At 54.6% G+C, this 15,227-nt stretch overlaps 1 protein-coding gene across 1 annotated transcript in view; it reads left to right on the top strand.

Annotated features, from left to right (window-relative positions):
* LOC121363599 (epithelial discoidin domain-containing receptor 1-like) overlaps nt 1-13,952 on the top strand; it is a 15,793-nt gene extending 1,841 nt beyond the window's left edge. Inside the window, exons 2-14 of the mRNA XM_041486036.1 lie at nt 3,378-3,575; nt 4,260-4,362; nt 5,637-5,823; nt 6,006-6,252; nt 6,904-7,017; nt 7,319-7,479; nt 7,642-7,873; nt 8,695-8,793; nt 8,876-9,045; nt 9,370-9,509; nt 9,868-10,153; nt 12,135-12,302; nt 13,869-13,952. Coding sequence (XP_041341970.1) covers nt 3,378-3,575; nt 4,260-4,362; nt 5,637-5,823; nt 6,006-6,252; nt 6,904-7,017; nt 7,319-7,479; nt 7,642-7,873; nt 8,695-8,793; nt 8,876-9,045; nt 9,370-9,509; nt 9,868-10,153; nt 12,135-12,302; nt 13,869-13,952 — 2,189 coding nt within the window. The remainder of the gene's footprint in view (nt 1-3,377; nt 3,576-4,259; nt 4,363-5,636; nt 5,824-6,005; nt 6,253-6,903; nt 7,018-7,318; nt 7,480-7,641; nt 7,874-8,694; nt 8,794-8,875; nt 9,046-9,369; nt 9,510-9,867; nt 10,154-12,134; nt 12,303-13,868) is intronic.
* The last annotated feature ends 1,275 nt before the right edge of the window (nt 13,953-15,227 follow it).

Consider the following 15,227-nt stretch of genomic DNA (forward strand, 5'->3'; position numbering starts at 1 on the left):
TTGGGGGGAGTTTTGGGGGGATTTGTGAATTTTGCAGAAAAAATTTGGGAATTTTGGGGGAATTTTCGGGGAGTTTGAGGGGATTTTTGGGCAAAGTTTGGGAATTTTGGGGGGACTTTTGGGAGAATTGGGGGCAGCTTGAGGGAGATTTTGGGAAACTTGGGGTGGATTTTGGGGAATTTTGGGAGCATTTTGGGAATTTGGAGGATTTTGGGGAATTTTGGGGGCAGTTGATGGGATCTAGGGGAATTTTAGGGGGGATTTGGGTAAAATTTGGGAGTTTGGGGGGTTGGGAGGATTGGGGGGAATTTTGGGGGAAATTACGGGAAAATTTGGAGAATTTGTGGTTTTGGGAATTTTGGGGAAATTTGGGGGGACTTCGGGGGGATTTTGGCAGAATTTTGGGGGCGTTTGGGGAAATTTTGGGGAAAATGTGGGAAATTTGGGGAATTTTGGGGAGAATTTGTGGTTTGGGGAATTTGGGGGAAATTTGGGGGGACTTCGGGGGGATTTTGGCAGAATTTTGGGGGCGTTTGGGGAAATTTTGGGGAAAATGTGGGAAATTTGGGGAATTTTGGGGACATTTGAGGCCGATTTTGTCCTCCCCGGGTGGTTTTTTGGGGCAGTTGATGAATATTCATCTTTATGCAAATGAGCGGGTAGGGTGGGGAGAAACCACGCCCCCTTTGCAGCTGTTGTGGGGGGGAGGGGAAGGGGGGGGAATTCCAGCAAAGGATTCTGGGAGCAGCTGCTGGGGGGGCTCCCAGTGCTCCCAGTCCATCCCAGTCCCTCCCAGTTCATTCCCAGTTCATTCCCAGTCTCTCCCAGTCCATCCCAGTTCATTCCCAGTCTCTCCCAGTCCCTCCCAGTCCATCCCAGTTCATTCCCAGTCCCTCCCAGTCCATCCCAGTTCATCCCAGTTCATTCCCAGTCCCTCCCAGTTCATTCCCAGTCCCTCCCAGTTCATTCCCAGTCCCTCCCAGTTCATTCCCAGTCCCTCCCAGTTCATTCCCAGTCCCTCCCAGTTCATTCCCAGTCCCTCCCAGTTCATTCCCAGTCCCTCCCAGTTCATTCCCAGTCCCTCCCAGTTCATTCCCAGTCCCTCCCAGTCCATCCCAGTTCATTCCCAGTTCATTCCCAGTCCCTCCCAGTCCATCCCAGTTCATTCCCAGTTTATCCCAGTCCATCCCAGTTCATTCCCAGTTTATCCCAGTCCATCCCAGTTCATTCCCAGTTTATCCCAGTCCATCCCAGTTCATTCCCAGTTTATCCCAGTCCATCCCAGTTCATTCCCAGTTTATCCCAGTCCATCCCAGTTCATTCCCAGTTTATCCCAGTCCATCCCAGTTCATTCCCAGTTTATCCCAGTCCATCCCAGTTCATTCCCAGTTTATCCCAGTCCATCCCAGTTCATTCCCAGTTTATCCCAGTCCATCCCAGTTCATTCCCAGTTTATCCCAGTCCATCCCAGTTCATTCCCAGTTTATCCCAGTCCATCCCAGTTCATTCCCAGTTTATCCCAGTCCATCCCAGTTCATTCCCAGTTTATCCCAGTCCATCCCAGTTCATTCCCAGTTTATCCCAGTCCATCCCAGTTCATTCCCAGTTTATCCCAGTCCATCCCAGTTCATTCCCAGTTTATCCCAGTCCATCCCAGTTCATTCCCAGTTTATCCCAGTCCATCCCAGTTCATTCCCAGTTTATCCCAGTCCATCCCAGTTCATTCCCAGTTTATCCCAGTCCATCCCAGTTCATTCCCAGTTTATCCCAGTCCATCCCAGTTCATTCCCAGTTTATCCCAGTCCATCCCAGTTCATTCCCAGTTTATCCCAGTCCATCCCAGTTCATTCCCAGTTTATCCCAGTCCATCCCAGTTCATTCCCAGTTTATCCCAGTCCATCCCAGTTCATTCCCAGTTTATCCCAGTCCATCCCAGTTCATTCCCAGTTTATCCCAGTCCATCCCAGTTCATTCCCAGTTTATCCCAGTCCATCCCAGTTCATTCCCAGTTTATCCCAGTCCATCCCAGTTCATTCCCAGTTTATCCCAGTCCATCCCAGTTCATTCCCAGTTTATCCCAGTCCATCCCAGTTCATTCCCAGTTTATCCCAGTCCATCCCAGTTCATTCCCAGTTTATCCCAGTCCATCCCAGTTCATTCCCAGTTTATCCCAGTCCATCCCAGTTCATTCCCAGTTTATCCCAGTCCATCCCAGTTCATTCCCAGTTTATCCCAGTCCATCCCAGTTCATTCCCAGTTTATCCCAGTCCATCCCAGTTCATTCCCAGTTTATCCCAGTCCATCCCAGTTCATTCCCAGTTTATCCCAGTCCATCCCAGTTCATTCCCAGTTTATCCCAGTCCATCCCAGTTCATTCCCAGTTTATCCCAGTCCATCCCAGTTCATTCCCAGTTTATCCCAGTCCATCCCAGTTCATTCCCAGTTTATCCCAGTCCATCCCAGTTCATTCCCAGTTTATCCCAGTCCATCCCAGTTCATTCCCAGTTTATCCCAGTCCATCCCAGTTCATTCCCAGTTTATCCCAGTCCATCCCAGTTCATTCCCAGTTTATCCCAGTCCATCCCAGTTCATTCCCAGTTTATCCCAGTCCATCCCAGTTCATTCCCAGTTTATCCCAGTCCATCCCAGTTCATTCCCAGTTTATCCCAGTCCATCCCAGTTCATTCCCAGTTTATCCCAGTCCATCCCAGTTCATTCCCAGTTTATCCCAGTCCATCCCAGTTCATTCCCAGTTTATCCCAGTCCATCCCAGTTCATTCCCAGTTTATCCCAGTCCATCCCAGTTCATTCCCAGTTTATCCCAGTCCATCCCAGTTCATTCCCAGTTTATCCCAGTCCATCCCAGTTCATTCCCAGTTTATCCCAGTCCATCCCAGTTCATTCCCAGTTTATCCCAGACGAGGTGGCCTTGGGGACATTGCAGGGGGTTGGGGACTTTGGGGGTGTTGGGGACATTGGGGACATTGAGAGGATTTGGGGACATTGGGGATATTGAGGGGATTTGGGGACATTGGGGACATTGCGGGATTGAGGGCGTTGAGGGGATTGGAGACATTGGGGACATTGGAGATGTTGGGGACATCAAGGGGATTTGGGGACAATGGGGGGATTTTGGGACATTGGGGGTGTTGGGGACATTGGGGACATTGAGGGGATTTGGGGACATTGGGGACATTGGAGGTGGTGGGGACATCAAGGGGATTTGGGGACATTGGGGGCATTGGGGGCATTGAGGGTGTTGGGGACATTTGGGAACATTGGGGACACTGTGGATGGACCCGAGGCCATTGGGGACCTTGGGGACACCCTGGGGACCTCGGGCTGTCACAGACCCCGATAAATCCCTGGGATCTCCTTGGCTGACGCCACCCTCGGGTGCCACCGGCTGCGGTTGGTGTCACCTCAGGTGATCGGTGGCAACGAGGACCCCGAGGGGGTGGTGCTGAAGGACCTGTCCCCAGCGCCGGTGGCCCGGGCCCTCCGGGTGTACCCACGGGCGCCGCGCGCCATGAGCGTCTGCCTGCGCCTTGAGCTCTACGGCTGTCCCTGGGAGGGTGAGTGCCACCTCCGTGTCACCTCCCTGTCACCCCTGAGTCACCCCTGAGTCACCTGTGTCCCACCCTGCTGGTGGCCCAAAAAGTGTGGTGGTCGCCCATGGTTGTGTCCTTCACCCAACGACCCTTGGTGGTGGCCCTGGGGCATCTGGGTTGGGGTCTTGTCATTGTGGGGTCAATGGTCGGGTGTTGGGGTCATCCATTGGGTGTTGGGGTCAACAGTTGGGTCATGGGGTCAACGGTTGGGTCATGGGGGCAATGGTTGGGTGTTGGGGTCAAGTGTTGGGTGTTGGGTCAAGGGTTGGGTGTTGGGGTCAACAGTTGGGTCATGGGGTCAACGGTTGGGTCATGGGGTCAACGGTTGGGCCATGGGGGCAATGGTTGGGTGTTGGGGTCAAGTGTTGGGTGTTGGGTCAAGGGTTGGGTGTTGGGGTCAACAGTTGGGTCATGGGGTCAATGGTTGGGTCATGGGGTCAACAGTTGATGATGTCATACATTGGCTCATGACATCATCCCCCTCCTCATGACATCATCATGGCCACCCATCCCACCCAGCGCCACCTCTTGGATGTCCCTAAAGGGGTGGTGACCCTCTATGGCCACGTGCCCCCTGTTCACCTGCTGGTGACCCCGTGGTGACCCCGTGGTGACCCCGTGGTGACACATCCCCATCCCCGTCCCCAGCCGGGCTCTTGTCCTACACGGCCCCGCGGGGACACGTCATGGCCCTGGACCCCGTCCCCATCGTCCTCAATGACTCCACCTACGACGGCTTCAGCGCTGGCCCGTGAGTCCCCAGGTGTCCCCAGGTGTCCCCAAATCATCTCCAGGCATCCCCTGCCCCAAGAATTCCCAAAATTCCTGTATCCAACCCCCCCAAGGTGTCCCCAAACTGTCCCAGGAGTTTTCCAGATGTCCCCAGTGATCCTCAAAGTGTCCCCGGGTGTCCCCACGTGTCCCCAAACTGTCCCAGGTTGTCCCTTATGGAGTCCACAGGTGGGTGGGATGGGACAATCCCCATATCCAGGTGTGTCCCACCTGCCCAGGTGTCACTGGGGGATCTCCAGGTGGGTGGGACGGGACAATCTCAGTACCCAGGTGTGTCCCACCTGCCCAGGTGTCACTGGGGGATCTCCAGGTGGGTGGGACGGGACAATCTCAGTACCCAGGTGTGTCCCACCTGCCCAGGTGTCACTGGGGGATCTCCAGGTGGGTGGGACGGGACAATCTCAGTACCCAGGTGTGTCCCACCTGCCCAGGTGTCACTGGGGGATCTCCAGGTGGGTGGGACGGGACAATCTCAGTACCCAGGTGTGTCCCACCTGCCCAGGTGTCACTGGGGGATCTCCAGGTGGGTGGGACGGGACAATCTCAGTACCCAGGTGTGTCCCACCTGCCCAGGTGTCACTGGGGGATCTCCAGGTGGGTGGGACGGGACAATCTCAGTACCCAGGTGTGTCCCACCTGCCCAGGTGTCACTGGGGGATCTCCAGGTGGGTGGGACGGGACAATCTCAGTACCCAGGTGTGTCCCACCTGCCCAGGTGTCACTGGGGGATCTCCAGGTGGGTGGGACGGGACAATCTCAGTACCCAGGTGTGTCCCACCTGCCCAGGTGTCACTGGGGGATCTCCAGGTGGGTGGGACGGGACAATCTCAGTACCCAGGTGTGTCCCACCTGCCCAGGTGTCACTGGGGGATCTCCAGGTGGGTGGGACGGGACAATCTCAGTACCCAGGTGTGTCCCACCTGCCCAGGTGTCACTGGGGGATCTCCAGGTGGGTGGGACGGGACAATCTCAGTACCCAGGTGTGTCCCACCTGCCCAGGTGTCACTGGGGGATCTCCAGGTGGGTGGGACGGGACAATCTCAGTACCCAGGTGTGTCCCACCTGCCCAGGTGTCACTGGGGGATCTCCAGGTGGGTGGGACGGGACAATCTCAGTACCCAGGTGTGTCCCACCTGCCCAGGTGTCACTGGGGGATTCCCAGGTGTCACTGGGGGATCTCCAGGTGGGTGGGATGGGACAATCCCCATATCTAGGTGTGTCCCACCTGCCCAGGTTGCACTTCGGGGGGCTGGGCCAGCTCTCAGACGGGGTCCTGGGCCTCGATGACTTCTTGAGGACCCGCGAGCGCCGCCTGTGGCCAGGCTACGACTACGTGGGGTGGCCGCGGCCACCTGGGCCCCACCCCAATGTGGAGCTGGAGTTTGAGTTCCAGGAGCTCCGCACCTTCCACGCCATGCAGGTGCCCCGGGGAATGCTGGGAGATTTGGGGCGCCTGGAATTGTGGGATTGGTCAGCCATGGATGGATGGATGGGGGGACACCACATCAACCCCACCTTGGGGTCTGGGATGTCCCTCTGGAGAACGTCTGGATTGGTCACCTTGCCCCAGAGCATCATGGGACGCATTGTCACCCCCCCCAGGTCCACTGCAACAACCTCCACACGCGTGGCGTCGGAATCTTCCGGGCGGTCGAGTGTCGCTTCAAGAAGATCTTGGCCACGGCCTGGGAGCCCACGGTGGTCACCCACAGCCTGGCCGGGGCCACCAAGGACCCCAGCGCCCGCTTGGTCACCGTCCCCTTGGGCGGGCGCCATGCCCGCTTCATCCAGTGCCGCTTCTTCTTTGGCGCCGAGTGGATGCTCTTCAGTGAGGTCTCCTTTGTCTCAGGTTGGGCATTGGGGTCAATGGTTGGGTCATGGGTCAATGGTTGGGTGTTGGGGTCATTGGCTGGGTCATGGGGTCAATGGTTGGGTGTTGGGGTCAATGGTTGGGTCATGGGGTCAATGGTTGGGTGTTGGGATCAATGGTTGGGTGTTGGGGTCATTGGTTGGGTCATGGGGTCATTCATTGGGTGTTGGAGTCAATGGTTGGGTCACGGGGTCATCGGTTGGGTGTTGGGGTCAATGATTGGGTCATGGGGTCATTGGTTGGGTCATGGGGTCATTCATTGGGTGTTGGGGTCAATGGTTGGGTCATGGGGTCATCGGTTGGGTGTTGGGGTCATTGGTTGGGTGTTGGGGTCAACGGTTGGGTCATGGGGTCAATGGTTGGGTGTTGGGCTCATTCATTGGGTGTTGGGGTCAACGGTTGGGTCATGGGGTCAATGGTTGTGTCATGGGGTCAACGGTTGGGTGTTGGGGTCATCCACTGGGTCTTGGGGTCAACGGTTGGTTGATGACATCATTGGTTGACTGGTGAGTTCCTTGTCGATCATTGACATCACTGATTTTGTGATAACGCCATTGATCATTCATGATTTTGTTGCTGATGACATCACTGACTGTTGATGACATCACCAATGACCGTCCCCACCCCCAGAGGTGCTGGATGACCCCGTGGGTGCCAGCGGGTGGCCCCCAACACCTGACCCCTCTGCCGCCATCTTGGAAAGCGCCCACGATGGGGGCAGGGCAACCAACACCACTGCCCTGGGTAGGCGGGGCTTAACTGGGTGGGGTTTAGCTGGGTGGGGTTTAGCTGGGTGGGGTTTAGCTGGGTGGGGTTTAAATGGGTGGGGTTTAACTGGGTGGGGTTTAAATGGGTGGGGGTTAACGGGGTGGAGCTTTAATGGGTGGGGCTTAACTGGGAGGGTCTTAATGGGGTGTGGCTTGATGGAGGCACAAATGGGTGGGGCTTAACTGGGTGGGGTTCAATGGGGTGGGGATTAAATGGGCGTGGCTTATCCATGGTGGGCGTGGCCATGACGCCCTCCTGCCCCTCCCATTCCTCCCAGTAGCCCCCGGGGAGGCCGAACTGGTCCCGCCGGCGGCCCAGGGTGAGGCGGGGCAGTCGCCGGCGCTGCTGGGCTGCCTGGGCGCCATCATCCTCCTCCTGCTCGCCATCATCATCCTCATCCTGCGGCGGCGCCGCGGCGCGGCCGGGCCGCTGGGCAAGGTCACTGGGAGGGACTGGGGGGGACTGGGAGGGACTGGGAGGGGCCGAACTGGTTTTTACTGGTCTGAATTGGGGCTGAAGCGGTTCTAACTGGGACCGAACTGGTTCTAACTGGTCTGAGCTGGTCCTAACTGGTTCTAACCGGTTTTTACCGGTCCTCAGGGCCGCGGGGCGGAGGCGGCGCTGCGGGTGCAGCTCTCGGGGGACACCGTGGTCATCAACAACGCCACGGGGGGGGGAGGGGCACGGGGGGGACCCCGCTACGAGCGGATCGGAACCGGGAACGGGAACGGAACCGGCACTGGGACTGGCACTGGAACCGGGACTGGAACCGGGGAGTACCAGGAACCCACCCGAGCACGGCCCCGAGCGCCCCCGGTGCCCCCCGGGGCTGGTGAGAGAGGGGAGGGGAAAAGGGGAAAAAGGGGGGGAAATGGGGGAGAAATGGGGGGAAAAGGGAAAAAAATGGGAAAAAGGGGGGGAAAATGGGGGGAAAGGGAAAAAAGGGGAGGAAAAAAGGAGGGGGAAAAAAGGAGGGGAAAAGGGAAAAACTGGGAAAAAAGGAGGGGAGAAATGGGGAGAAATTGGGGGGAAGGGGAAAAAATGGGAAAAAAGGAGGGGGAAAAAGGAGGGGAAAAGGACTGGGAAAAAAGGGGGGGAGAAATGGGTGGAAAGGGAATAAAGGGGGGGAGAAATGGGGGGAAAAGAGAAAAAATGGGAAAAAGGGAGGAAAATGGGAGAGAAATGGGGGGGAAGGGAAAAAAGGGGAGGAAAAAAGGAGGGGGAAAAAAGGAGGGGAAAAGGGAAAAACTGGGAAAAAAGGAGGGGAGAAATGGGGAGAAATTGGGGGGAAGGGGAAAAAATGGGAAAAAAGGAGGGGGAAAAAGGAGGGGAAAAGGGGAGGAAAAGGGGGGGAAGGGAGGGAAAAAGGGAGGGGGGAAAGGGAAAAAAGTGGGAAAAAAGGGGAAAGGGGAAAGAAGGGGCGGAAAAGAGGGAAAGGGGAAAGGGACAAAAAGGAAAAGTGGAAAAAAGGGAAAAGAGGGGGAAAAGGGGAAAACAGGAGGGAAAAAGGAGAGAAAAAAAGAGGGAGGGAGGATTTTCCCCCTTTTTTTTTTCCGGGAGTATCCCCGAAAAAATTGGGTCCAGGAATGAGGAAAAGGCTCAAAATGGCCCCCAAAATCCCCTGACCACGCCCATCTCTGACCACGCCCCCAGCCAATCCAGCCTATCGGCTGCTCCTTGCCACCTACGCCCGGCCAATAGGAGGCCTTGCTCTGGCTCCGCCCAAAACCGCCAAGCCAATCAACACTGACGGTAAGGGTGGGGCTTGGGAAGGGTCACTCCCACTTTAGCCACACCCACAATGACCTCACCTGTGCCCCTCCCACCTGCACAGGTGAGCCCGAGGTGGGGGCGGGGGCTTACGCTGAGGCTGATGTCACCGGAGGCTCCGCCTATGCCCTGGCTGGCCCCGCCCACAGCCCCGCCCATGGCCCCGCCCTCCCAGCCTTCCCTCGGGACCGCCTCCGCTTCCGGGAGAAGCTGGGGGAGGGGCAGTTCGGAGAGGTAAGCCACACCCCTGGCATGAAGCCACGCCCCGATTGAGGTGACACACACTGTGGCTTAGCCCCACCCCTAAAGGTCTTTAGCCACGCCCCTAAGTTACTTGCCACACCCCCAAATGGTTTATCCCCAGCCCTTTTTGAGGCCACACCCACTATGGCTTTAGCCCCGCCCCATTGGAAAGGCACCACCCCTTTCTATTTGGCCACACCCTCACAGATTTGGCCACACCCCCTTTCCTTTGGCCCCGCCCCAGGTGCTGCTGTGCCACATTGTTGCCCCGCCCGTTTTCTGAGGCCCCTCCTCTTTCTCTGGCCCCGCCCCCAGGTGCTGCTGTGTGAGGTCATCGCCCCCCACACCCTGGGCCTGGCCCCACCTCCAAGCTTAGGCCCCGCCCCCTCGGCCGTAGAGCGACCCCTGCTGGTGGCGGTCAAGGTGCTGCGGCCGGACGCCACCAAAAACGCCCGGTACGGGAACTGGGAGAACTGGGAGGGACTGGGGGGGGCTGTGTATTCCACGTGCCCCCAGGTGTGCCTAGGTGTGTCCAGGTGTACCCAGGTGTATCCCAGGTGTACCCCACATGCCCCCAGGTGTGCCCAGGTGTACCCAGGTGCACCCAGGTGTATCCCAGGTGTGCCCCACATGTGTCCAGGTGTGCCCAGGTGTATCCAGGGCATACCCAGTGGTACCCAGGGCATTCCCAGGTGTCCCCAGGTGTGCCCAGGTGTGCCCAGGTGTACTCAGGGCATACCCAGGTGTGCCCAGGTGTGCCCAGGTGCGCCCAGGTGCACCCAGGTGCGCTGACCTGGCGCCGGGCGCGCCCAGGCGGGATTTCCTGCAGGAGGCGCGGACGCTGGGCCGGCTGCGGGACCCCAACATCGTGCGGCTGCTGGGGGTGTGCGGGGGGCCCGGCCCCCTGTGCATCGTCACCGAGTACATGGAGCACGGAGACCTGCACCAGTTCCTGGGCGGGCCCCGCGGCCACGCCCTCAGGTGGGACACGCCCACATTCCCCACACCTGGCTGGGACACGCCCACTACAGCCACGCCCGCTTTTAGTTCTGTTTTTTGTTGTCATTTCTGGCGTTCTGGCCCTTTAAGAGAAGCCCCTCCATAATTAAGCCACGCCCATCATTTAAAATGCCACGCCCATATATGCACACACCCCTGAGCCACGCCCCTTCAAGCCCCGCCCACTCTGAGTAATTTCTGTCAGTGTTTCTGGGGTGCTGGCCCTTTAAGAGCAGCCCCTCCCACCCCATTAAGCCACGCCTATTGTGCATAAACCACGCCCATCCCTCAGGCCACGCCCCTTCTGGGGTTTGGGGCGGGACAATTGGATTTTTTTGGGGGGAAATGACTTTTTTGGGGGGAAAAACAGGAAAAGGTGCGGAAAAAAAGGAATTTTTTGGCAAAAAGCAATTTTTGGGAGAAAAAGAAGAACAAGCGAAGAAAAATATTAATTTTTTAATTAAATATAGGAATTTTTGGGACTAAAGTGGAATAGGTGAAGGGAAAATTGAAATTTGTGAGGAAAAACACTTCTTTTTCAGAAAATAAAACCAGAAATAGGGGTATAAAAAATTGGGTTGTTTTAGGAAAAACACATTTTTTGGGGGAAAACCACCAAAAATAATTAAAAACAACAGATTTTGGGGGGAAATTAACTTTTTTTCTAGGAAATCCAGGAACAAGTATAGCAAAAACAGATTTCTTGGGGAAAAAACCCCAGGAATAAATGTAAAAAAAAAAAAATTTAGGGAAAAATGGGTTTTTCTCAAAAAAAAAAAAAAAAACAGTGAAAAATGAAGAAAAAATTGAATTTTGGAGGGAAAGAAGGCAAATTTTTGGGGGGAAAATGGGGGGTTTTTTTGAGAAATCCTGAAAATTAAATTTTTTTCCCCAGCTCAGATCCTGGCTGGGCTGAAGGGAATTGCATTTTTGTGGGGAAAAAAGAGAAAAAATAGGCCAAAATTTTAAGAAATTTTGGGGGAATGGAAAAAATTGGGGTTTTGGGGAAAAAATGGGGAAAAATGGGATTTTTGGGGGGAAAAATTGGGAAAGAAAAAGAAAAATCGGAAATAATTGGATTTTGGAGGGAAGTTTTGGGGGAATTGGGAAAAATTGGAATTTTGGGGAAAAAAATGGGGGGGAAATGGGATTTTTGGGAAAAAATGGGAAAAAATGGGATTTTTGGGTAAATATTGGGGATGATGGGATGAAAATTGGGGGGAAGTTGGATTTTGGGAGGAAATGGTGACAAAATGGGGAAAAGAATTGGGAAAAAAATAGGAAAAAAATTGAATTTTGAGCGAAAAAAATGGGAAAAATTGGAAAAAGATGGGATTTTGGAGGGAAAAAAATCAGATATTTGGGGGGAAATGGGAAGGAAATTGGTAAAAAATGGGAGTTTGGCAGAAAATTTGGGGGAAAATGGAAAAAATTTGGATTTTAGGGAAAAATGGGGAAAAAAGGAATTTGGGAGGGAAAAAATTAGAGGAAAATTGGGGTTTGGGGGAAGAACTGGGGAAAAATTTGAGATTTTGAGGGGGAAAATTGGGAAATTTTGACTTCCTGAGCTCCTGAAGACTCCCAAAAATTCCCAAAAATTCAAAAAAATTCCCAAAATTCCCAAAGTTTGGGATTCCAGGGGGCGTTCAGCCGGGCCAGCGACGCCTGGGCCTTGGGGGTGACGCTCTGGGAGGTGCTGAAACCGCAAATTTTGACTTCCTGAGCTCCTGAAAACTCCCCAAAATTCCCAGAAATTCACAAAAAATCCCCCCAAAAACTCCCGAAATTCCCGAATTTGGGATTCCAGGGCACGTTCAGCCCGGCCAGCGACGCCTAACCCCAAATTTTGACTTTCTGACTTCCTGAAAACTCCCAAAAATTCCCAGAAATTCACTAAAAATTCACATTTGGGATTCCAGGGGGCGTTCAGCCGGGCCAGCGACGCCTGGGCCTTGGGGGTGACGCTCTGGGAGGTGCTGAAACCGCAAATTTTGACTTCCTGAGCTCCTGAAAACTCCCCAAAATTCCCAGAAATTCACAAAAAATCCCCCCAAAAACTCCCGAAATTCCCGAATTTGGGATTCCAGGGCACGTTCAGCCCGGCCAGCGACGCCTGGGCCTTCGGGGTGACGCTCTGGGAGGTGCTGACGCGCTGCCGGGAGCCGCCGTACGGGGCCCTGAGCGACGAGCAGGTGATCGCCAACGCCGGCCACCACTTCCAGAACCGCGGCCAGCAGGTGGGACTGGGGGCACTGGGAGGGACTGGGAGGGACTGGGAGGGATTGGGAGGGAACTGGGAGGGGTTGGGAGGGAACTGCAAGGGATTGGAGGGGATTTGAGGGGGACTGGGGGGGACTGGGAGGGATTGGGGGGGGCTGGGAGGGGATTGGGGGGGCACTGGGAGGGACTGGGAGGGGTTGGGGGGGGGTGGGGGGGGGGTTTGGGGTTTGGGGTCACTGGTTTGTACTGGTTTGGGGTTTGGGGTTACTGGTTTGTACTGGTTTGGGGTTTGGGGGTCACTGGTTTGTACTGGTTTGGAGCTTGGGGTTACTGGGATGGACTGGGAGGGGATTGGGAGGGCACTGGGAGGGACTGGGAGGGATTGGAGGGGACTGGGAGGGATTGGAGGGGATTTGAGGGGGACTGGGAGGGGATTGGGAGGGAACTGGGATGGACTTGGAGGTGTTTGGAGGAGGTTATGGGGCACTGGGAATGGACTGGGATTGACTGGGAAGGGACTGGAGGGGATTTGAGGGGACTGGGAAGGACTGGGAGCGTTGGGAGGGGACTGGGAATGGACTGGGATGGGACTGGGAGGAATTTGGGGGGGACTGGGAGGGACTGGGAGCATTGGGAGGGGACTGGGAATGGACTGGGATTGACGGGGAAGGGATTGGAGGGGATTTGAGGGGGACTGGGAGGGACTGGGAAGGATTTGGATTGACTGGGAGGGACTGGGAGGTGTTTGGAGGAGGTTATGGGGCACTGGGATGGACTGGGATGGACTGGAAAGGACTGGGAGGGGGTTGGAAGGGATTTGAAGGGGACTGGGAGGCACTGGGATTGACTGGGAAGGATTTTGGGGGGACTGGGCGGCATTTAGAGGAGCTTATGGGGCACTGGGATGGACTGGGAGGCACTGGGAGCTACTGGGATGAGGTTATGGGGCCCAGTTATCCCTGTCCCAGTCCCCCCAGTCCCCCCCAGTCCCCCCCAGTCCATCACCTTCATCATCATCATCATCATCACTGACCACCTGCTGAGTGAGCGCGGGGCCCTGGAGTGACCGTCGCCTTCATCATCATCATCATCATCATCACTGACCACCTGCTGAGTGACCGCGGGGCCCTGGAGTGACCGTCACCTTCATCATCACCTTCATCATCATCACTGACCACCCACTGAGTGACCGCGGGGCCCTGGAGTGACCGTCACCTTCATCATCATCATCATCATCATCATCATCATCATCATCATCATCATCATCACTGACCACCTGCTGAGTGACCGCGGGGCCCTGGAGTGACCGTCACCTTCATCATCACCTTCATCATCATCACTGACCACCCACTGAGTGACCGCGGAGCCCTGAAGTGACCGTCACCTTCATCATCATCATCATCATCATCATCATCATCATCATCACTGACCACCTGCTGAGTGAGCGCGGGGCCCTGGAGTGACCGTCACCTTCATCATCACCTTCATCATCATCACTGACCACCCACTGAGTGACTGCGGGGCCCTGGAGTGACCGTCACCTTCATCATCATCACCTTCATCATCATCACTGACCACCCACTGAGTGACCGCAGGGCCCTGGAGTGACCGTCGCCTTCATCATCATCATCATCATCATCACTGACCACCCACTGAGTGACCGCAGGGCCCCGGAGTGACCATGACCTTCATCACCTTCATCATCACCATCATCATCACCATCATCATCATCATCATCATCATCACTGACCACCCGCTGAGTGACCACTGCACCCTGGAGTGACCACAGTCATCTTCATCACCTTCCTCATCATCACTGACCGCCCTTTTGGCTGGACACTGAGTGACCACTGCACCCTGGAGTGACCACGGTCATCCCCCTCATTAACGGCGGGATTTAATTACGCACGGTGGGGGAGGGGCTGGGCTGATTTTTGGGGCAGAAATTCTGATTTTTGTACGTTTATTATTTAAAAATCTGTGATTTTTGAGCTTTTTTGAGTTTTAAATATAATTTTTTTCCCTCAAAAATTGTCCAAATTGTCCAAAATTTGTAAAAAATTGTCCAAAATTGTCCCAAAATTGTCAAAAATTGTCCAAAAATTGTCAAAAAAATCTCAAAAATTGTCAAAAAATTGCCAAAAATTTTCCAAAATTTCCCACTTCTTCCTAAAAATTTCAATTTTTTTCCCTTAAAAATACTTTTCCTCCCAAGAAAAGCTTCCCAAAAAGAAGTCATTTTACCAAAAAATTACAAAAAAATATTTTGTCCCCAAATAATTTTATTTTTCTTGGAAAAAAACCCCAGGCACCTCAATAAACTCCATCTTTTCCTTTTCCGAACACTCAGATTTTGAATAAATCTGCTTATTTTCATTGGAAATTCAACTTTTCACTCAGAAATTCTATTTTTTTCCCAACAAAATCAATTTTTTTCACACAGAAAATCCTTTTCTTCTACCCAAACCGCTTTTCCTCTAAAAATTCCCTTTAATAACAAAAAGACTTTTTTGGAGGCTTTTTTAGGCCCTTTTTTTAACCTTTTTTGAGCCCTTTTTTGGCCTTTTTTATTATTTTTGGGTGAATTTTCCGTGATACAAGCAGCGTTGCCATGGCAACAGGAGCAGGCCTTGGGAGTAGGCAGGCCGCAGGCTTCGTTGCTATGGCGACAGGAGCGGGCCGCAGGCTTTAGGAGTAGACAGGCCGCAGGCTTTGTTACCACGGCAACAAGGAGCAGGCCTTGTTGCCATGGTAACGTGCACAGGCCACAGGCTTTGTTGTCATGGCAACCAAATCAGGCCTTGACAGTACACAGGCCGCGGGTTTCGTTGCCGCGGCAACAAGACCAGGCCGCGGGCTTCGGCCTACTCCATCCTGCGCCATTTTCACCCCCTCCGCCCTCAAATCTGCCCCCTCCTCATCCCCCCAACCCCCCTTGAAAGCAGCTTCACCCC

Source organism: Pyrgilauda ruficollis, unplaced genomic scaffold (genome assembly GCF_017590135.1).
Source record: "Pyrgilauda ruficollis isolate IOZ18807 unplaced genomic scaffold, ASM1759013v1 scaffold733, whole genome shotgun sequence".
In the NCBI taxonomy this organism is placed as follows: Eukaryota; Metazoa; Chordata; class Aves; order Passeriformes; family Passeridae; genus Pyrgilauda; species Pyrgilauda ruficollis.